At 45.6% G+C, this 24,411-nt stretch overlaps 1 protein-coding gene across 4 annotated transcripts in view; it reads right to left on the bottom strand.

The window, feature by feature from the left end:
* Positions 1–24,411, bottom strand: part of LOC138566764 (olfactomedin-4-like) — a 664,524-nt gene that overhangs the window by 89,756 nt on the left and 550,357 nt on the right. For all 4 annotated transcript variants that reach the window (XM_069644409.1, XM_069644407.1, XM_069644408.1 and 1 more), the window contains 2 exons: positions 18,921–19,073; positions 18,168–18,374 (listed from right to left, as the gene is read on the bottom strand). In XM_069644409.1, coding sequence (XP_069500510.1) covers positions 18,168–18,374; positions 18,921–19,049 — 336 coding nt within the window. In that variant the 5' untranslated portion in view covers positions 19,050–19,073. The remainder of the gene's footprint in view (positions 1–18,167; positions 18,375–18,920; positions 19,074–24,411) is intronic.

Consider the following 24,411-nt stretch of genomic DNA (forward strand, 5'->3'; position numbering starts at 1 on the left):
CATTACACGGTAGGCCGAGAACCATGGCGCTATTAGCGCCATGGTTCATGCCGGTAAAATACCGGCACCGCCTTGGTGGAAAGGGGAATTACCGCCCCATTCCAAGGTTGGCGGGGCAGTAATTCCCCCTTCCACCATTGCCCTTCCCCATTCCCATTTTTGCCCTATAGGGCATAATGGGAATGGGGAAGGCGCTAATTACGGCACCGCAAATTGCGGTACCGTAATTAGCTCCCTGGGTCCCTTTGCGGGTTGGTTTTTAACGCCTGCAAAAAGCAGGCGTTAAATTCCCCAACCCGCAAAGGGACCTCGTAGTAAGGCAGTAAGGATTTACCGGTACCGGTAAAATACCGGTACCGGTAAACCCTTACCGCCTACCACGTAATGAGGCCCATAGGCTTGTGATATTTAGCCGCAGTCCCGGAGTGGGGATGACCAAGCGATTGTCCTTGAACAGATATCCGTCCTTTGTCTTGAGTTTCCATCAATTGCTTCTCTTAAACTCCTTCCAGGTTTCAGAGGACTGAGTTTGAATTCGAATATCCTCCAGGAGGGTGATTGCTTGGGCAACAAATATTGTGTGGGGAAACACCTTCGGAAAAGTCTGATCTTCAATGGTTTCGTAATCAGGACGGCTGGACAAGGCATCGGCTATTATGTTGTGTGTTCCAGGGACATGATGGATTTGAAACTGATATTGAGCAAAAAAGAAGGCCCAACGGGCTTGACGACTGTTTCTACATTCTAGGGATTGCAGGACTTGAAGATTCCGATGGTCTGTGCGGACCTGTTCCGGGTGTTTGGCTCCCAGGAGAAGATGACGCCAATCAGTGAAGGCTTGGCGGATGGCTAGCAGTTCCTTTTCCAGGACGGAATAATAAGTTACACTGGGAGTCAAGGTGCGAGAAAGATAGGTGATGGGGTGTTCTAACTTATCATCAAGTTCCTGTTTTAGGACGGCCCCGATGACGTAGTTGGAGGCATCAGTTTCCACAAGAAAAGGGTAATCAATGTCGGGTTGAGCTAGGATGGGAGCTTGTGTCAACTCCGACTTCAACCGTTGAAAGGCCGTATCTTGGGCTGAGGTCCACTGAAAGGGGGTATCCTTCTTTAGTAATGTAACAATAGGATGTACAATCTCTGAAAAGGTTGGTATACATTTCCGATAGAAGTTAGCAAGCCCCAGGAAGGATTGAATTTGTTTTACAGTAGTTGGAACGGGCCAGGATAGAATGGAATCTACCTTTGAGGAGTCCATTCCAATCCCCTTTGGGCTAAGAACGAATCAGAAATAGTGAACAGTTGATACATGGAAAAGACACTTCTCGGGTTTGGCCAGGAGCTTATGTTCACGTAGATGTTGTCATGTTTCAGATGGTCCTTGGAGTATATCAGTAAGTCTCCAGATATACAATGACGAAGAGGAACAGCATGTCAGAAAACACCCGGTCCATAAAACGTTGGAAGACTGCTGGGGCATTAGCAAGTCTGAAGGGCATAACCCAGACCCTCCAGAAAATTGCGGCATAAAATGGAAAATTTTGCGGCACAAAAAAGAAAAAAATTGCGGCACACAACTGCGTTTTTTGCGGCATTTTCTAATGTTGAAAAATATATCATTTAACATCTTTTTTAGCCTAAAACCAAGTAATTGCAAGGCTTTTGTTAGTGAGGAACAAAATGTTGTGTTCTGTCTGGCCATGCTCTGTAGGACAGCCATGTCGAGTCACCACAGCCTAACATTTTGGATTGTGGTGGGGGAAGGGGGATATTGCCTGATCAGCTCCATGGAAATGGTGCTGCGCCACTACTTCCAGCAGACAAGTGGAAAGCAAATAAACAGATAGGCTTGAATTCAAAAGTGTAACCCTGGTTGAAGCCCATAGGTTTGCTTTTTGCTTGTCCTATGACCCCAGGAGAGAGGGGGAACAACTCTACACTTCTCCATGGAAGGAATCCGTGAGGCCCAAGACACAGGGGCAATGCAGTGGCAGTAACTGCAAGCCCATAATACCTAGCCAAACAATGAACTCTCTTGGGTGGTCATCATTCCTTGGTTATGCCACCCACACATGGTGACTTAACACACCCACGAACAGAAATGACATCACAACACTACCAGGGGTCAAGTCCTACAAATTAAAGTGGGGGGACTCATCAACAAATGCAATGGCATGTGATGTCATCAGAAACTAGCATATCAAGGTGAAATAAGCATATATCATTAAATTGGCTTTGCATAACCACCAAAATTGCACAGGACGAATGGCATTTGCCTTTCATAAATTTAAACACCCAATTTTGTGCATAATTGGTGTCATACAGCCCAGCCTTGATGGAAGGCTGGGCTGCATGATACAAACGCTCGTAGCTGTATTCGTTTCAAATTGCTTTACAATTATTGTAAAGCAATTTGAAATGAATACAGCTACGAGAGTCTTCAATTGGAATCATGCAGCCCAGCCTTGATTCAAGGCTGGGCTGCATGATACAAACGCTCATAGCTGTATTCGTTTTCAAATTGCTTTACAATTGGTATCATGCAGCCCATGATACCAATTGAAGACTCTCGTAGCTGTATTCGTTTCAAACTGCTTTACAATAATTGTAAAGCAATTTGAAACGAATACAGCTACGAGCGTTTGTATCATGCAGCCCAGCCTTGAATGAAGGCTGGGCTGCATGATACCAATTGAAGACTCTCGTAGCTGTATTCGTTTCAAACTGCTTTACAATAATTGTAAAGCAATTTGAAACAAATACAGCTACGAGCGTTTGTATCATGCAGCCCAGCCCTGAGGCTGGGCTGCATGATACCAATTGTAGACGAGCGGCAGAAAGCATTAAGTTTATGCTTTCTTTTCCGGCACTCGACAGGAAAGTAATTTACTTTCCTGTCGAGCGCCAGTAATGAAAACAGTCCAGTGGCCTCTTTGGGTGCTTGGGGGCAGATGAGCGGACAGGCCAGTGCTTACCTGGCTATGCTTCACCAACTCTGTCAGCTCGGCAGGGCGGGCACTCAAAGAGCCTTGGAGGTGCCTGGGGTCACAGCCAAATGCTGTGCAGCTCCCAGGCCTGCGTGACCCTCCCCCAATCCTGGGCCTGCAACGCAGAGCCGGAGGTGTTAACCCTCAAGCTGCTGCAATCAGCAGTCAGCTGTGTTCGCTCTAAATCATTAAATGAGTGCGAAAAAAGACACACTAAGCTAACGTGTCTTTTTCGCGCTCATTTAATGATTTATAGCGGCAATTGCGGGAAATGGCAAATTTTGCGATTTTTTTGCAAATCGCAAAATCGCCATAAGGTGGATGGTCTGATAACCAGGTATTCAAAATGGCCAAAGGGTATTCTAAAGGCTGTTTTCCATTCGTCACCTTCCTTTATACGAATTAGATGGTAGGCACCCCTGAGATCTAATTTTGTGAATACTACTGCACCTCTTACTGCTTCCAGGATATCCGAGATGAGAGGCAATGGGTAGCGGTCCTTGAGAGTACACTGGTTATGGCCACGGTAATCTAGACATGGTCTAAGCTACTTGGTATCTTTCTTGGGAACAAAAAATAACGAAGCGCCCGCCGGGGACTTGGATGGTTGTATAGTGCCATTTTCCAAGTTAGTATCCAGGTATTCCCAGAGGGCCCTCTTTTCAGGTTCTGATAAAATAAACATTCTCCCAAAAGGGATCACTGCTGAAGGTTCAGTATCGATGGCACAATCCTCAGGTCTGTGAGGAGGAAGAGCTTGAACTATGGCAGTCGAAAATACATCTGTGTAAGCCTGATAGGCCCTGGGAATTCGGATGATGTTAGAGACAGTGACTGGACTTTGCTGGATTTCTTGCGAGTTTTCAGAGGACTTTGGTAAGGAGTCCAGGAATAAGCAGTGGGACATGCAGTGTTCAGAACCAAGAAACAAGGAGCCTGCTGCCCAATTGATGTAGGGGTTATGCTTCTGTAGCCAGGGCATGCCTAGAACCATTGGATAGTGGGCAGATCTTATGATGTCAAATTTGACCCTCTCTTGATGGTGATTTATAGAGAGTAGGATCTCTTTGGTTTGAAGGGTTATGGGTCCTGAAGATAGGGGTCTTCCATCAATTGCCTCTACTGGTTGCATCGTCTCTCGTGTTTCATGTGGAATGTTGTGAGTAGTGACCCAATCATGATCTATGAATATACCCATGGCTCCGCAATCCACTAATGCCAGAATGGGATAAGTTTATTTCTTGGACGGCGATAGAAAGGCCTGAAGAATCACAAGCTTATTTGGTCCAGGAGAGTTCAAGGATGGAATTGATGTGGAGCAGACATCATTCTCCCGAAACTGTGCCCCATCTAGGATCGGGAGCTGGCGTTTCCCGAACGCCGTGGAGGAGCAATAGGGCACTCTCTGACAAGATGTTTATCGGAGGCGCAGTACATGCAGAGACCAGTGTGGATACGGCGCATCCTTTCTTGTGGGGTAATGGGTCCACAGAATGCCCCCAGTTGCATGGGTTCTGGATCTGAGGTCAGAGAAACTGTGGGTTCTGGGCTAGAAAGGGTGGTCTATGACAGCCTTTTGGAATGATGATTTTGACTTCTTTTTCTCCGCCTTTCTTTCCTGGATTCGAAAATCAATTTGCAAGGAAAGGTCCAAGAGGGCCTGGAAGGAATTAGGGTGAGCTACCCTAGCTAGCTCGTCCTTTATTTCTTCATTCAGGCCTCTGCGAAAGAGAGTGAAGCTAGCCTCTTGGGACCAATCAGCTTCCTTCATAAGTTGTTTGAACCGGGTGACATAGGTGAGAATATCCTGGGATCCTTGTTGAAAATCAAGTAGACGTTCCTGAGTGCTGTAAACCTGCTCAGGACGATCAAACATGGCCTTTAGGGCTTCCACAAATCCATTGTAATCATCCAGGAGGGCGTCGCCCAAATTGACTTGGGGAGTTGCCCAGGTTAGTGCGTTACCAGTGAGGTGTGATATCATAAACACCACCTTTGCTCTGGGGGTGGAAAAGTAGTAGGGCTTGAAGGTGAAATGCACCAAGCATGAATCAAGGAAGGCACGAAGGGTCTTTGGAGAGCCATCATATATGTCCACCACTCCTCCCAATAACACTCTTTCCTTGGTAGCAGAATCACGAGACAATACCAGCTGCTTTAAGGCAGCGTTCTCAGCCTTAAGGTTTTGAACTTCTGTGGTGAGTTCCTGCATGCCTCGCATGAGGTCTTGAACCGCGGCTTCCATCCCTGTATCCGTATCGATTTGTAGGCATCTCAATCTGTCACAAGTCTCTCCCCTTCTCACCTGTCTTTCCTGTTTGCTTGCAACCTTCTTTTGTGACTTCCTCTGTATGGTCCGGAATTTATATAAGCCCGTGCGCAGGTCTTCGGATTCCAGCGTGCTTCGTTCAGACTGTCCAGGACGGAACCAGGAAGGAACAATGTCCGCGCGTGGAGGCACGGAAACCAAGGCTCGAGCGCGGGCAAAAATCTAGGAAGTTCGGTAAGTTTGAGGGATGAAAGAAAAGGAGGAAGAATCAAGGTACCGGGAATAGAGAGATCAGAAAAATAGCCCCAAGCGAACTCCGGTGGCACACGTCCAGCTATGGTGAGCAGTAGCGTTGAGACGCGAAGAGCCGCAGGGGCGTGTCTGTTTTGTAGAACGTAGAGCGTGTAACGCAGAGACTGGCAAGCAGCGTTCCGCATCAAGCGGCCATGTTGGAAGGATTACTGAGTTCAATCCCCTATGTGTCAGGGACCACGAAGTCCAGAAGGGACGCAGACGGCGGTCCATGACACTAATTGAGCATGCATACTATTTGTGCACCTTCCACAGCAAGGACACTGACCTTTACTTTTTACAAATAGATGGTTACGGGCAGCGCCCGCACCCTCACTTACTTAGCACCTTCAGGTGACACAGGGCCAATCCGGCTCGCGGTCACCATTATAACAGCCTTATGACAAAAATAAGGCCAGATATATTACGCCGTAACTCTAGATACTAGCAGAATCGGGTTACTAAGAATATCCAATGACTGAAAACTCCCGTTTTTTGTCTCCTTACTCTACCCACTCCCCTTCCCTTCCACTCTTTCAGTTGGGATTATCCCAGTAATTGTCTACACTTAAACTTTTCTAATGGTCAAGAGAAACATCAATGGGTTAGAAATAATACTTTTACCTCACTGTGCAACCTGCTCAATATTGGTGTCAAGTATTGCAATTTACTAACTCTTATTTCATGTGCAATTCTATTTTCTCTACCTAATTATCCTTCCTGCATCCTCCACCCTTTTTCTCTGTCTTTTTACTTTTTACTTTATATGCGAAAATTGTAATGTATATGGTTGATATATTGATTTCTGTTTTCTTTTATTGGCTGGCTAATTTTTTAATTTTGTTATTTTTTTGTACATTCCTTTAATGATAACGCTGTATATATGTCATGCTAAATTGAATGTGCACCTATTATTTTCACTTATGTTTTGTCGCACCAAGATATGCCCTGATTTGAGAAAGGCACCTTGCCGAAACACGTGTCATTTTAAAGGGCCACCAAATTAAACTCACCTATCACCAAACTTTTATGGATCCAGCTTTATTCTTTCTGGCACAGTAATAGGGTGTGCTCAAAGCACTTTTTTCGAGTCCAACAAACGGAGTAGAGGAACTCAAAGTCTCTGTTCTCTGACACACCAATGCGACAGCTTAACCTTGCAACTGAACAGGCCGCAGAGGTCACCAAGTGATATCAACCAAAAAGTTCCTTCCACACTTTCTGTATAATTTCTAAGCTAATGTTTTGCAAGCACAGAAGATGAGGCTCGTGCTGCGGTATGCTGTTCTATACTATCCTAGTACAGAGTAACTTCCAAACGTATGGTCACTGTTTCTCTATATGACATCGTCCACTTCAAAGGCTTAACATGGATATTTCAACTTATTATGTCCCTTTGGCCAGTTTGCACAAAGAACTTCCATCACACAATGTCCTTCCTTACAGGGAGCGCCACACGAAAGTACACAAACTATTCAATAAGAGTCGCTGCCATATAAAAGAGGACAGCATCTAAAGACGGACTGAGTGAGCGCGAGAGCGTTCTGCAATAAGTACATTATTGATACGGGATTCAAAGGCATAAGGAGCATAGTGACATAAGAAGCATAATGATAACGACTGTAGACATACAGACATTGATTCACCAATTTAAGCCCAAAAGGACATAATAAGGTGACCAATCCCTATAGGGACTCATTTTCGTCATTTGCATGGCGGAGTGCAAAAGGGGCGGGGGGCAAAAGGCAGCATACAATTGTATATGCCGCCTTTTGCCCTACCCGTTTGCACTCTGCCGTGCAAATAGAGTAAACGCTGCCTACCATGTGCTCATGGCATAAAACATTTACAATGGATCCACGTTTACAATAGATCCCTATTGAGGAGCAGGCAGACTCCATAGGGATTCCTAGCATTTGCGCCGGCATGAAAATGCATGCTGGCGCAAATGCTGGAGTATTTGTATGATGGAGAGGAAGGGAGTGGTGGAAACGCAAACTCCGGTTAGCCCCCCCCCTCTCCACCATGCAAATGAATGAAAATGGGTCACACCGCAAATGAGAGACGTAAAAGATTTTACCTCTATCACTTGCGTTACGCCCATCTCAAATTGAGCCTCTATGCGTTCAACTCGCATAGTTGATTTATAAATGTTTGGTGAACATGTTTCACTCATAACTGTTATATACAGAAACTGTCCTTTGAAATCATTGGGTCAGTGCAGGCTGTGTTTCCCAGGAGGTCATTGTAACTCAGAATCCTGTCCAGCATACTCTTGCAGCATAGACCCCATACTTACCGCAGGCAGGATAATGGAGGGAGCTCATCCGCTTGTAGTTCTCTTGTTGAAACCAGATCAGCAGGCACTCGGGCCTTTGCTGTGTGTAGGGGGTGGAGAGGGCAGGAGACACGGGTGGAAGTCTCAGGCATTGTTCCCTGTGGTATTGTAAAATGCCCTATGTTTCCATCTGCCGTCTGTCAGGAACCTTCTTCTGAACAGCAGGGCCAATCCACATCCACTCGTACAGGAAAGTTATCGTCCCATTTTAGCCTGGAGAATTTCAAGAATAAATGGCCAAGAAGATGATTTTCAGGGGAGGCTTCAGGCCTCACTAGGCAAACCGGGGCACCAAAGACCATTAAGACATGTGTGTGCACATGGATGTTCCGGGTACGTAGGTGCTCTCGGAGGTCTGTAGATCCCTTTACAAAAAATGTGGTGTAGGTAGTACATTTTCTGGTATCACCATTTTCATCATCATATATATTCAAGTAGTTCAGTCAATTTGTATCAATCAACCATTTCCTCTCTGTATTGTATGGTGGCTAGCCCGGCCTGAGGCGTTTCATCATTTTGCTTGCAGAGGTTTTAAGGGGCTGTGCCTCTCCAAACCTTCGAATACAGACTATTCAGATCTTTGGGCTGTTAATATGGTGTTATCATTACTTAGGCAATAGCCAGATAACTCCTATTGTCCACTTCAGGAGCTCTCAGCTAATCTGGCAATGCGTCTAGTCTCCTTTCACAGTGACAGATATCATGGCATTGGAATGGCCAGGTAGGTCTTTAGCAACATTTGGACATTAAGAATTTCTTGATGCACAAAGTCAGGATATTCTTGCATTCTTTTTTCTGCTTTCAGTGATTGGCCAGTTATGTGTGGTAGAATGCCACGGGGAGCACAAATACCAAACAGCCACCATGAAGAGGTTGGTGGACCAGCTTTAGATTACCCTCCTTAAATGCATCTCACAGTTGCTTTTCGCACTTTCGCAAGGTGGTTCAGAATGGGGTTCAAACATTTCCTCTTTGGCTCTCACTCTTCTGAGGGGTACATGGCAACCAAAGCCTTTTGGCCAGAGGCCCGGCTTCAAGACATCCTCAAGGCAGTTCAATGGTCAAATGATCAGGTCTTTCACACGTTTTACTGTGAACCACTTTTACATGCTATGATTTCAGTGATTTCTATGATGTGAAAGTGCATAATACGAAGCTACTGTGCAATGACATCGAATTTTGATTCTTCTTAGTAGGATATTTTATGACAGGGAGTCGAGATTCTTTCACTGAATAACTGAGGCAGAGGTATTGCCTCCCTTCTCAACTTCTCTTTTATTTTTTTCATAAGCCGCAAACTTCCTCAGACAATTGTTTTGATGCATTGATGGTTTTTGCTGGATTTTCAGCATGGGCATGATGGATAGTGTATACTTTGCCTATTTTGATAATCCTACTAAAGATGGAGGAGGGCTTCTCAGCTGCTGGCAGTCGAAATGAGGATGTGTAGAGGAAGGTGGAGCTTATTTAAGTGGTCTGAAATTCTTGATTTCGGATTAGTGGATGAATTGAGTCACTGACCAGAAGGGGTCTGTGAGAGTCCTAGTTTTATATTTTTCATGTTCTTACTGCTTTTTGGCATGAAGAAAAAAGTGAGATGCTCAATGCTCACCACTATGCTTCATTAACAGAATCTCGACTCTCCGTCATAACATACTTGGAATAATCAAAAATATCCTCATGGAGCAGTTTTGTACATGGAAACAGCAGTGATCAGTAATGGTGGAGGCTATGAAAAAACATGGCAGCTGCCATTTCTGCAGATCCCAATGGGTTCTGCCTGCTCTTTATAAATACAAAAGCCCGGCCAGGGTCAGCAGTCATACATGTCTCCCTGCCTGCATCCAAATTGTGATGTGGGCAGAGACTCAGGCGGATTGCCTGCACCGAGCAGGACAACTGACTAGATCCGTGCCCTGTTTCCCTTTCCATGCAGTGAATTGGTTCTAAAATTGCCAAGATGTGGAATAAACATTTTCTTTTCCTCATCGTGTTTTCCTGCATAACACCCATTTTATGTCCACATCTAAAGTACCCTATCGGTGTGCCGGTATCTTTTCACAGCATCTTCAACCTCTATACACACCTGTGAGATCACGTTATGACTCAGCTGAATGCAATGCCTTGACCCACTAAGGATCTTCATCCCTGCTTCAATATTTTAAACACTTGTCCAATACCATAGACTTAAACAGGCCCTCAGAATGAACTTTTATAATAAGACCTTCTTAAATCCTTAATGTAGAAATTGGGCTATTTTAATTTCTTCTCGATATTATTGTTTCTTTTTTTTCCTATAATATTTGAGTGACATATAGTTGAAGTATCCTTGCTGCTGTTTGAATACTCTGTGTGAACACCATTCTTCGGGGAGCAGAGTTCGGGAGCCGAGTTAGTGGAGCAGTCTGCAGCAGTCACTGCCTTTCGACGTCCTTTTGTGGAAGCAGATCTTTATTAACCCGAACAAACCCGCGGAGCGGGGAGCGGAGTTCGGGAGCCGAGTTAGTGGAGCAGTCTGCAGCAGTCCGCTGCAGACCCGGAGCAGGACCAACATGGAACCTGAGGTCCGGCCGGGGAAGAAATCAGGCAGAGCTTCGAACATGCCTCCCACGAACACCGTAAGAGGTAACAAAGTAACTAGAATAACCATCGAGGAGGAGCTGCTCGTCGAGCCTGAACACCTACGTACGGAGGAGAAAGTGCAGGAGACGAACTTGGTTGTGAATGACAAAACGCAGCAAAGCAGTCTGAAGCTGGGGTAATCCCACCCCGCAAGCAAGGGGGCGAGACAGGTCCAAACAAAGTAAACCTTGTCGAAACCAGTGCAGCCCAGATGGGCAACACTCTCCCCCCGGACCCTGCAAATTTACCCGGTGAGAGGGAGCAAGCACCTACCAGCTCCCGGACCCCGCCTCAGACGCCTAGGGGAGACGGAGCCAGAGAGGCGAGGCCCGCCGAGTCCGACGCCGACGACATATTTGCAGAGATTCGAGGCTGCCCGCCCGTAGCCAGCAGAGATCGGTGTACCGCCCTAGAGGCGAGTGCCCCGAGCGGGGGAGCGGTCGAGGGCGGCCCACGCTCGAGGCTAGCCTGAGCGTCGCAGGTGGGGCGGGCGACCTCCCAGCCATGTACCGGGAAAGTCCGGTGCCGGCTAAAACCATCACAGAACCCGGTGTCGAACAGGACTCTCAAGAGGTAACGCCCGGGATAATCATCATACAAGAAAGCGGAGTAAAACCCAGTAAAAAGCCAAGTCCGCAGAGTCCCAAAGATTTAAGGATCACGGAGAAGCTAAACGAAAAAAAGAAACGACTCAGCGCCGAGACCAACGGGCACAGACCAGTCCAGAAGGGGACATTTAATAATAGCACAATGTCCTGGCCTGGACATAGGCGACCCCAGGATACCTATAACACTGGAAAACCAAGCGCTCAACACAAAGACGACCCCCTCGAAAACGGCAAAAACGCAGACATCAAAACCAACAAACAACTGCGCAGTCTCGCAAAGCAAAGCGGAAGAAATTGCCACAGAGGATCAGGAGAAAAACGAACCAGTTCCGGCAAGAAACTCTGGGGAAAAACTCCAAGTATCAGCTCGAAAAACCACACAAACAAAGCGCAGAAAACTAAACAAAAAACAGCCGAGAAAAAGAACCATACCAACAAGGAAAGAAGCCAAAAAGGGTCCAGAGACCGTGGGGGAGGAAAAGAAACTCCCCCAAATGAGCACGAAATCGTAAAGATCATTAAAAGAATTAGAAAAATAAAGGAAAACTTACCAAATCCGCTCTTCTCACGTCCACTGCAGTCTTTCTTCACTAAACAATACAAAAGAAAGTTAACTGCTGAATTAGAAGTCTCTGACGCCGAAATGTTGGAACTAACTCTTGAACAAACAAAGAGCTCCGAACAGAAACACACAGAATCAATTTGGACATACAACCACCTACAAACTAGTGTACCCTCGACTCTAAGTGGAAGCGAGGGCGAAACCACGAACAATGATAAACCGCCAAGCCTACTAACTCAAAATACGCCGGGGCAAGACAAACTAACGGGGTCAGCGCAAGCAGGAAACAGGACCACGACACCGAAGAGCCCTACAACCGAGCAATCAACAAACGGGCAAACAGGCCCAATAGAACAACGACATGCATGGACCTCACCGCATCTACCAACAACATCTCCAATAAACTCCTCAGAAACAACTAGGGAAACAGAGTCCTTACAACAGAGCCGGGCAGGTGAAAAACAAAATCCGACAAAGAAACAAAACAGAGTCGAACAAGACCAAAACAGATCCATTGATCGGGGAAACCATGACCATGAGATCCTACAAAAAAGGACGGAGAACACTCCCTTTACGCCAAAAAACCGCCGCCTCACCGACATCGCAGTAGGTTTGCAAAAAGCTACCACAAATGACAAACCTGATACGATCGCAATCATGTCAGCAATGTCAGTGGTTCTAGCTCATTTCTTCAAGCTTTACGAGGCAATGAAAGAAGACATCAGAGACAACACAGCGGTTCTGGTGAATACAATCGCAAAGATCACACACGTGGAGAGTTACATAACGGCAATCGAAGACCAGGAAAAAGGTGCAAAACATTTTAGGACTAAGAAAATCGAAGAGCTGGAAAAAAAGATCATCAACCTAGAAGGACGCTTAGTCGACCAGAGGAGGTCGGGAGAAGATGCAACAAGATCACAGCCGGCGGGAGAAAAAAGGGAAGAAAAAAGGCCGTCAGCGCTTACAATCCAGGGGACAAAACAACTACAAGTAAGCACTTGCCCTGGCTCGAGCATGGTGTCAGGCAGAGTCAGAGAGGAAGTCGTTCATCTTAGGCACACTAGCATAGAACAAACAGTACAGCAGAAAGAAATACAGAAACCGGACCAGATTACCATAAGCTCACCACGAACAATAGAAGACCTCCTGCTAGATAACGTCCTAATGAACATGTCTCAACATGCGAACATCTCAATTAGCTCAGAAGAGGACAATTCCCCCCTAAACACGGGAAAATCATCACCAAATAGAGCAAGCCGTTACAAAATAACACAAGTGACTGAACAAGTTAAATCAAATGGAGCAAAAACGAAAGAACAGTTAGAAGCGACATTGCCTAGAGAGCCAAGACCAGTCCCAGGGAGTTCCCAAGAAAAACCAAGGACGAAATGGAGAAGTAAGGCGACCTCTCAGATTCAACATAATAAGAACAAAACACGCCTTTTCAAACTGGAGCAAAAAGAAGAGGGAAAAAATCATCTGATCCTAAACCGTTCGACGGTAATGTACTTGATGAAGAAAACGAAATCTCTGAGGAACATGGTAACAGAGGACATAAAGCGGGTGGAACCCTATCACAGAAAAAAGTTAGCTAAAGCATATTTACATGTCAAAAGCGAAGCAGTGGAAAAACTTGACGGTACAGCCTTTGAAGAAATGGAGAAAATGGGTTTTAAACTAATAGAAGTGGCAACCGTGGAAAAAAAAGAAGAAACTGAAGGCAATGACCCAAGACAAGGAGAGAAAACAAGTTTGGAAAATACATCAACGAAAATACAGACTCCTGACCCACAGAACCACACAGAAGACACTGACGGGAATAAGCCTTACAAAATGGTGAAGGAGCGATACCAAGCACCTGGCCAAGGGGCCAGAGAGGGAAAAGCAGAGAAAGACATAACAAAAAAGAAATCGGTAAATCAAGCCGACGAAGTCCTGGCAAAAACCAAATGGTATGGCCTATTCAAGCTGGAACGATGCAACGCAGCGAAGGAGAGAGCACCGTTAAACCGTCCAAAGATACTTCAGATAATGAACAGTGCAAAGGAGTTGAGACATCTGACGACGGAAGACATCAAATTAGTCGAACCCTACCACAGGCAAGACAGACCTAAAGCATACATACACATTGAAGCAGATAGCAGGGAAAAATAGGATTAAAAGCCTATCAAGAACTGAAAGAGATGGGCTTTCTGCTAACAGATCTAAATAACCAGAAAACGAAAAATGAAGGAAATCAGCAGACACTATTTAACAGACAAAAACAAAATCCAAACAAGAAAAATCATATAAAAGAAAATAGCCAGAATCATCAGGACCTACGCCCACAAGGGAATAAAGACGCGGCAGAACACCCAGAAGTAAGGAAACAGAGAGAAGCAACGCCGCCAGTGCGCAAACTACAAGGTCCATGGAACTGGTTACGCTCAACGATAAACGCAAACAATACCAAATAGTAACGACAAGGGCCAGTCCTCCAAAACAGTCAGAGCCCAGTAGGAAAAGAGGGTCGGCCCGTAAATGAGATTTACAGCCTGGGGTCATGGAACACCCGAGGACATAACCATCTTACTCAGACAAGCAACGTAAACCTGGGTCGTTATGACATATTATGCCTACAAGAAACCTGGCTTTCAGTCAAACCAACACTCGATGGTTTCACGGTTCAGATTTCTCCGGCGGTCAAAGGCCTTCTGGGAAGACCCTCAGCGGGCCTTTTGACAGCGGTCAAAACAGGCCGGGGCATGGATGAGCCAAAGAAATGGAAGGAAGCATACGAGATGCTGGTATCGCTGACCACTTGGCCCGCCCAAAACAACAAACGAAGAGGAAAGTGCAAAAAAAACCTTGCCATTATTAATTGCTATTGGAATCCCCAGCGGATGTCAACCGAAACCTTTTGTCTAAATATGGGGAGCACGATAGATCAGTTATATGAAGCATTCAAGGACATCAATATCATCATATCCGGTGACTTAAACGCGAATTGCAGCGAGTCAAACAGCACAACCCCGAAACGTTCAGACCACTTTCAAAACCGAGGGAAAGCGTGGAACGAACTGATTTCTGGAAGAGACATCCAAAACATCGCAACGCTATTCCCAAACCAAATCAATATTCCGACTTGGGAAAGTGGAGAGTCAAAAGCTTCAATAGACCATATATGCATGTCAGCAGGCATGATTGACTCGATGATGAGTTTCAGAGTTGAAAAAACTAACAACAGTGATCACAACTTGGTCACCTGCTCGTGGAAAGGTACGAAAACAACAAAACTAAGATACCCTCTAGAAATAGAAGCCAATAACCAGAGCATCAGACTAAAGCTCACAGAAAAGGACATAAAGAAATTTAGGCTTGCATGGGGAAACAAACTTAAGTCAAACAAAAAGGAAGATATAAAAGAAAGACCGGACTATACACCTTTCCTAGTACTCTACAGAAAACAAAGGGGAAAATCCAATCAGGTCTTCAACCACCAACACGCTTTCAACATTGAACTGGTGAACCAAAGAAAACTGAGCCGTACTCTAAGGAGAAGAGCCAAAAAATCAAATGCCGAGTCAGACTGGCACCTTTGGCATAAAGAGATGAATAAATATGCAAACTGGCTAAAACAACATAAGGCACTTCAATACCAGATAGATGCAGAGGCGATGATGAAAATTTGGGAGTTAAAAAACTCAAGAGCATTTTGGTCCCTTCTTAACAAATCGACCATTGCGAAATCTGCACCTCTTTGTAATGCAGTATCGGAGGAGAAATGGATAACCCATATCTCATCAGAATTCGAAGAGGCTGAAAATCCAACATCGCTCGTACCAGAAAACATCTGCATAAACTGGATAAATGTAACAAGTCAGGAAGATATAAAAGCAAAGATCATGAAGCTAAAGGCCTCCAGAGCCCCGGGACCGGACGGGCTCAGCAATGTAATGCTAAAACAATTTCCCACACAATGGTCAGAGGTAATAAGCGAAATTTTTGAAGAGTGTGAACATACTAAGAAAATCCCAGAATCGTGGCTCAAAGCGGTTATAGTCCCGATCTACAAAAAGGGCGCCCGCGAAGACCCGGCAAACTATAGACCAATCGCCCTTTTAGATGTCATCAGCAAAATATATGCATCTCTCCTGCTAGACAGCTTCAGGGTCTGGGAAAAAAACGCCAATTTCAAAGACAATCTACAAGTGGGCTTTCAAAAAAACGGATCCACTGGAATAAACATCATGATTATCAACATCCTAACGGCCAAGATAAAAGAAGGGGCCCCAAAGATCTACTTAGCTTTTATCGACCTATCTAAGGCTTTCGACAAAATAGATAGAAACCTTCTGTGGGCAAAACTCCAGAGCTGGAAGTGTCCACCGTCAGTCCTGGAACCTATAAAAGCGTTGCACACAGATAACACCGTCAGAATCAAACTCAGTCAGGAAGGAATTCTGTCAGAAGAAATCAAGATAACACGCGGGGTTAAACAGGGTTGCCCCCAAGCTCCAACCCTCTTCATTTCATTTCTGAGCGATTTCCAACACGCCGAAAAAGAAATCAGGTGTTTCCCACCAAAAATTGGCAACACCACGGTACCAAGATTACTATACACCGACGACATTATCTTGATAGACCAAACAAAAATAGGTCTCCAGCGGAAACTAGACAACCTGGCGAAGTACATCAACCAAAACCGCCTGATCATTAATAAGAACAAAACAAAAGTGTTGGTTCTCGAAAAAACACAGAGTTCGAAAAACAAACAACGAATACTCTACTTGGAAAAAGAAAAGCTAGAAACAGTTAAATCGATCAAATACTTGGGAGTCGACCTGGACAGCACCAAAACAGCTCAAACAATGCAGCGGACTCTATGGGATAAAGCAATGCGGCTAGCATCACAGACCCGACTGGTCAATAAGAAGTTTGGGAAATTCTCCTTGACACCTGCAATTAACTTCTATAAAGGAAAAGTGATCCCCGCCCTGACTTATGGAATGGAAGTATCACTCTCAATGCCAACAAACATCTGGACAAAACTGGAAGGCCTAATATGGAAATCAGTTTTGGGAGTCCCAAATTCTACCTCAATGGCAGCGATAAGAAGGGAGCTGGGCCTGGTACCACTCAAATCCATGGTGGATCAAGCAGCAATGAACTTTTTCAGGAAAATTATCCTGGAGGAGCGCTCCCCAGCCATCGCCATGATCAAAGAGGAGATGGATTTAGCCAAATGTGCAGCCTTGGAAGTATGGAAGGAAAAAACAAGAGCAAAATTACTAGAAATTGCGTGCTCAGAGAAAGAACTGAAAGAAAACCCTGACAGAATAAAGAAAAAAGTAGTCATGATGGACTGGATCAGAACGCTAGATCTCGCAACAAAAAACAAACTTCTCACCCACCTCCCCCCAACTTTCAATAAAGTGAAATCGCCAATCAAATACTGCAAAACATTTCCAGATAAAAGGAAACGAAACCTGCTCATAAAAGCAAGATTAAACCTGCTACCTACCAAAGAAATACTTTCGATTAGATCGACCTCAGAGGAGGCAAACTGTTGATTATGTAACAAACCAGATACAAAAGAAACCTTAAAGCACCTGTTACTCACCTGTGAAAATAACAAACAGAACAGAAATACGTACCTACTTCCTTTGGCAGAAAATCCATGGATATTTGAAGAAATAGAGATATGGAATAGACTGATTTCGGGAGAATCTACAAGGTGGTCGATGGCCATGGCGAACTTAATTGAGGCAACTTTTAAGCAGCTAAGAGAAAGCCCTGCAACAGTTACTCCAAGTGTAGTAGAAGATTCGGGCACAGATGATAGGGAGACTTCGGTCCCAAGGATAAACAAATAAACAACCAACAAACAATACCTAACAACTTTGTGCACATACACGTTGAACAGGGCCACATAGCCAGGGTCCTTATATCCAAGGCGAGAAATAGAGACAAAGAAAGAACGACAGAAGGAAACAAAGATAAAGAAGAAGCGTCAAACTGTTCGATAAGTTTTTCAGATTTTCTTTTCTGAACAAAATAAATCGAAAATAAATAAATAAATAAATAAATAAAAAAATTCTTCTAATAACTTATTTTGCATCATGCTAAGCGTACCAAAGAAAGTTGGTGCTTCATGTTTTGTTGTGGGAATACCATTTTTGGTGGTGTGCAAACTCTGGTAAAGTGAATTAAACTATAACATTTACTTCCAATCTTATCTGTCCAGTGACTGCTTCCCAAAAATAAAAGTTAGAGGGCAGCAAGGTTTTTCTGACTACAAAGAAACATTTTGAAAAATGTGACAAAATACTGTTATGACTCTACTGTGTCTTTTGTAGAAACAAACATTGTTTTGATTTGCCCAATAAGTCTGTGACATATAAAAATCACCAGATGTGGCTACATTTAAAACTCAGCATATTATCCCAAAACCTTGCACTGTTTGTCCATGACAGATTCTAAGAGGAGATGGGGGCCATGAACATACCTCCTCGTAGAGTGTCTCCACAATGACATTGGTCCCATCCATGGATAACTTCAGTTCCAGGATGAGGGACTCCATCTCCTTGATCTCCAGTTTCAGCAGCTCAAAGTCCAGCTCGGTGTAGGATGCTCCTTCCATCGCTTCCACCCGGATGGTGAGATTTGTGATCTTCTGCAGGTAGATGTTTAAGGTCTGCTGATAGCTGTGGATCTGAAGATGGATATATTTCTTAGATGGCTAGCAGTTCAGGCATAAGACACCCCATATTGAAAATCTGCACTTAAGTCCTACTTTTATAGCTAGCTGAAATGGAGCAGGTTATGAGGCTTTACATCTCAGAGGATGTGTGCTATAACAGGTGTTATGGGCTCATGCCCAAGCTATGGGCCTGATGTGAAGCTGAAGCTACCAACAACGGTAAGGGATTATAACACCTGTTACAGCCCTATCCGCAGGATCTTTAATCCCATTATAATATGGGGGTGGGGAAGTGCATTCAATGTCGCCTCCCCACAATCAAGATGGTGGCACCCGGGTTAGGGCCTTAGGTGGCTGGAGAAACGCGGGCAGTACACTGTGTGTTCTCGCCAGTGTTTCTGGCCTCCTGATTGGCTGAGCGCCCTTCCCCAGGTGTGAATAAGAACATTATTTAAAGGATTTTATACAGAGAGTGCAGGCTGCCATGTATTATAAGGGGAGTTAATGTATTCCGAGTTCTTTCATAAGTCAAACAATCTAAAGAGTAGCATTTCTCACCTTGGTGATTTCCTGCTGAACACTGATGTTCAGGCTGTAAGAAATGTCCACTAGGGACTCCATTCGGTCCGCAGGGAAGGTGGTATCTGGTAATATCACAGTGCAGAGGCACTGCCCATTCTCATTCATGGATCCATTGACGTGCTGTACATTCTAGAAAAAGGGGGAAGTGAGGAGTTACAGCAACATCGAAATTACTAAACCATGACAATGGTAATAAAACCTCCTGCCTTCAGTTTTACTTTCAGTGCTAATTTTATTGTAACCTCTCACTTTTTTCCCTTTCCTGTCTGTGTTTCTTTATTTCTGCTTTTCCTTAAAATAATAATAAAAATGGTATATACTGCAAAAAAGCCCTCTGCTGTAATGTATATTAGCACAAGGAGATTATCATTGACCTCCTCTCAACCAGTCAGAATGTTCAGAATGCAGTTAATGACTACTAATATTGACTGCACTCCAAACATGTTGACTTCAAAAGCAGACAGGGAAACAACAGAATACAATGGCCAGGTCAGTTTGCTTTCGACAAGATGCTTCCTCTTGGAAGATTTTTTTTTCACAGCAACATCCTATTTAACACATCAGAAGGAAAGCTAAAACATGGATATATCCTTCCACTTGCTTATACATAAATTTAACATGTCACTTAATGCATGTTCATTTTGGAAGAAAAACGAAAATCAATAGAAAATGGCTTTTTCCATCACTGCAATTTTTCCCCATGCAGTGCAACTTTAGTTTTATTAGCTTTTTCAGCTGCAGCACCTCACAGCATCTTTTTAGCAGAATTAAAGGGTTGTGTTGCTACATTGCGTGCCATCCATGTGGCATTCCAAGATGGCGGTCTGCTTTTCCTGGAGGTTGAGGCCACTTGCAGTACCCTGGATTGTGCCTCCTGCACTCCCTATTGGCCAGCTGGGCCTTCAAACTCGCCAATCGGGGACTGGCAGGCTTCAGTCAGCCCCCTGCTCAAAGGCCAACCTCCAAGGCCCCTGTCTGCTCCCTGTCCGCTTCCAAAACGCTACTTGGGGTCATATCAGCTCCTCAACACCAACTCTCATGATGCTGCCACCTCACTCTGCAATGAAACCTGGACTTCCTTGACATTTACACCTCTTGTACTATGGGTTAGTTTCCTCCTTTCTGACCTCCACCACCCTCTTTGCCCTCACTTTCCTTCTCTGCTTGTTCTGTCATGTAAATGCTCTCAAAGGCATTGCGATACTGCACCCACCACTAGCATCCAAATCCAGTTGTACTGTTCAAACTTAGCTGGGCTTGTGCATTCTATTTGAAAGTCAAACTTAGCTGTGCTTGTGCATTCTATTTGCAAGTCAAAGTCAGCTGTGCTTGTGCATTGTATTTGAAATTCAAACTTAGCTGTGCTTGTGCATTTTGCATCGGGTTGAACTAGCAGTGTTCTGGTGTAGACTTGTTCCCATTTTTGCTAGAATGACATGCTTCTCTGTAACCTGCTGGCCCAGTGACTGTTCCACACTGTTGTCCCTGTTCTTCTCTTTCCTGCCCTCTCTACGCACTCATGGCGCTTTCTATTTCCCCTATCTTCTCCAACTGCTTCTCCATCAGCTATCCTTCCCTTCTCACTAAGTTTGATAGGAAGAAGTTTAAAAAGGATATCTTGGTCGCCAACCCTGGTCTCCCCATCGCAGATACCTAATTGCAGCGCTTCCTCCAGACCGACCCTCACTGACATCCTCTTTGTCGTTCCTTCGTCAGATCTATTGACTCTTCATATGATCTCCATGATCTCTCCTCTCTCCTCCTCTCCCATTAATGGTGGCACCCGTTTGGAAGCCCCAATGGGCCACTTCGACTCCTCTAAGGTCATCTTTAATGTCTATCTAAATGACACCATCATGGTCCAGGGCCCTCAGGCCAATCTCATCCTCTTTGAGAGGCATTTCCCTCGCCTCATCAATTTCCTTTCATCTCCTGCTGTCCCCTACTCTCCCCCCTTGGCTACCTTGCACTCTCCTCCCTCATCTCTTGCCTCACCTTGGGCTCCTTCCTCACCTCCACAGGGTGTACCTCTGATCTATACCCCCCTCACCCCCCAGCTCCCCAGAAGGGCTTTAAGGCTGGCAACCTTCTTCATCTTGCCACTCTCAACTCTTGCTCTGCTGTCAAACACTCATCTGACATATGTCACCTCCTAGAAGAACTTGACCTCGATGTCCTTGGTCTTACCGAGACATGGTTCACAGCCAGCTCTGTCACAAGCTTTTCAAATGCCTTTTCTGCAGGCTTTCTCTCTCTCCTAGCTACTATCTTACCATGGCTACTCTCTCCCGGCCCCCTGGTCAGATCACCTAATTTCTCTCTGAATGGGCAGACCTCTTCTCCTCCGTTTTGGCCTCCACCACTCAACTCCTCCTTCTTGGTGACCTCAATATCCATCTAGACTCTCCTTGTTCTTCCTCTGTACTCTTCCGTGATGTTGTGATTTCCTCTCCCTTTCTATCCTCCCTCTGGCCCGACTCACTGTGCAGGGCATACTCTTGATATCTTGATCTCCTCTAACCTCCCCCTCTCCATCCCTCTGACCACTCCTCTCTCCTGGAGTGATCACTCCCTCCTCTCCTTCTATCTCTCCCTTTCTACCGCCCAGGCCAAGCCAACTCCAACACTGCCACCTACCTTCTCGACATCCGACCCATGAAGTGTGTGTCAGTTGAGGCTTTTTCACCGCCACCTTCCTTTCCCTAACCCCCTCCCCCACTGATATGATATGATATTTTATTTGTATCGTGCTCGTACACAGGTGTTTCAGAGCGCGACTACGCAAGGGAGGGGAACAGGGGAGAACAACACAACACAAAAACGATCTTACTAGGCCCAGTCACATTGAGAACGTGCAAGTGCATGGGAAAGGGAAAAGGGGGAAAAGTGCATGGAAGGTGGAGAGTGGAAAGTGCGGAGCAGAGGAGAGCAGATAAATAATAATAAATAAAATAAAAAGAAAATAAACAGTGGTAGTGCAGCCAGCAAGTGGCAAGTGCTGTGTTTAAGGCAGCAGACATAGTAAGTCTGATAAAAGCAGAAAAAGAAGAAAATGGGGGAGGGCTGTATGGGCACAGTAACAGTCCCCAGTGCAAGGGGTGGCCAGGAGCAAGTGCAGGAGGTTGGCAGGGTGAGCAGGTACCTGGGCCCAGGGGACAGAAGGTGGCCAGGTGCACAGTGCCAAGAGAGAACAGATCAGCAGGCGAGAGGGGGAGAGAAGGCAGAAGCAAAGACAAATGTCTTGAGGTGCTTCTGAACGTAGATGGTTCTCCTCAAGTTTTAGAGTGGCAGGGAGGCTGTTCCAGAGGGAGGTCCCAGCAGAAGATAGAGATCTACTTTTAGCTCGTTTCTTTGAAAAACAATTGACCTGGAGGGAGTCATAGGTAGAGGAGCGAAGAGCTCGAGAGGGGAGGTATTTGCAGAGCGATAGCTGAAGGTATTTTGGACCCAAGCCCCAGAAAGCCTTGTGGACAATGCAGAGGGTTTTGAATTTAATCCTTGCATCCACTGGAGCCAATGGAGAGATTTCAGAGTGGGAGAGATACGATCCCAGGAATTGAGGCCAAGGACAAGTCTTGCAGTCCTGTTCTGGATAAATTGCAGAGGACGAAGAGTAGAGGCAGGTAGATTTAGAAAGAGGCTGTTACAATAGTCCAACCTAGAGAGAACCAGAGCTTGGGAGACAGTGAGCTTCTGAGGGAAGGAGAGGAAAGGCAGAGTACCTCTGAGGAGGTGCAGTAGGAAGTTTGACTTTTTAGAGACCTCAGAGAAATGGGCGGAGAAGGAAAGTGAGGAGTCAAAGATGACTCAGAGGTTCTTAGCCTCACAGGTAGGGGTTGGGAGGAGGGCCAAGGGAGGCAGGCCAGAGGGTGAGGGAAAAGGATGGAGATGGTGTGCCGATGAGGATGATCTCAGTCTTGCTGGCATTCAGACAAAGATCATTGGTGGCAGACCAATCTTGAATGGCAGTTAGGCAGTGAGAGATGAGAGAGGGAGAGGAGGCGTCCGAGGACAGCCGGAAAATGAGTTGAGTGTCATCAGCGTAGCACTGGAAATTTGAGCAGAAAATGACAATGCAGTGGGCAAGAGTTGCCAGGTATTGGTTGAAGAGCCAGGGTGAGAGGTTAGACCCCTGGGGAACCCCACAGGTAGAAAGGAAGATAGATGATAGGAAGGACCCCAGTTGGACCTGGCTGACTCACATCCTGACACAGCCCGATCTATGCTCTACTCTTCAATTTCTGATACTCTTGATGCTCTTGCCCCTGTCATGAGGATCCACTTGAAGCCCAAAGCCAAGTGCAATTTTTGGTATGACTCTGACCTAGCTACACTGAAATGTAAGTGTAGGGTGGCTGAGAGGAAATGGAGGGCTTCATGTTCATCCTCTGACAAACTGGCCTGTAACCTGCTCCAAAGGCATTACCGACTCTCTGTCCACACTAAGAAGAGAGCCCACATCCAAGCCTGTGTCTTTGCGGCATCTAACAACTTGGCCAAACTCTTTGAAATCTGCAAGGAGCTGGCCAATCCTGCTACAGTCTCTACCTCTCCTGTCACTTCCCAGACCCCCTGCACGGCCCTTGCCTCTCACTTCATCTAAAAAACCCAGGAAAACCTGTCCACACTCTCGTCCCCTCCTGTCTCCTCCCCTCTCATTCTGTAAACTCTGGCCCTCCTACAGCCACCCCCTTCCCACTTTGTCATCCTTTCCTCTATTTTCTCCTGACAAGGTTTCTAGACAAATCTGATCTATAAAATTCTCGTCAAAACAGGTTTTTCCCTGTTCCTCCAAATCCATCAAGGACCACATTGACACCCTTGCGCTTGCCCTGGAAGATTTTTGCAACCATTCCTTTGCCTCAGGAGCCTTCCCCTCCCCTCTGAAGAACTCTCTTAGGCACCCTCTTCTCAAGAAACCCACAGCCGACCCTTATGCCTGGCTAACTATCACCCAATCTCCATTACTCCTTTTCTGGGAAAACCTCTGGAAAAGCTGGCCATCTCACAGCTTAACTTTCACTCTGACTATGTTGGTTGTCTCCATGACCATCAGTCTGGCTTTAGAGCAGCCAGAGTCATGGTAACTGCTCGCCTGAACATCCGTGAAGATCTGCTTTCCAACCTTGACTCTAACATGCTCTCTATCCTCATCCTACTCGATCTCTCCTCTGCCTTCGACACATTCAACCATACGATCCTGCTCAACCGTCTCCATGACAACCTGGGTATCACCGATCAGGGTTTGGCCTGGCTGACCTCTTTCCTCTCTGATCGATCCTCCCAGGTCCAAATATGGTACTTCCTTTCATCTAGCTCCCTTTCTACCTGTGGTGTTCCCCAGGGATCTAACCTCTCACCCTGGCTTTTCCACCAATACCTGCCAACTCTTGCCCACTGCATTGACATATTCTGCTCCAATTTCCAGTGCTATGCGGATGACACCCAACTAATTTTCAGGCTTCCC

This window comes from Ambystoma mexicanum, chromosome 2p (assembly GCF_040938575.1).
Source record: "Ambystoma mexicanum isolate Mex_15411 chromosome 2p, UKY_AmexF1_1, whole genome shotgun sequence".
Lineage (NCBI taxonomy): Eukaryota > Metazoa > Chordata > Amphibia > Caudata > Ambystomatidae > Ambystoma > Ambystoma mexicanum.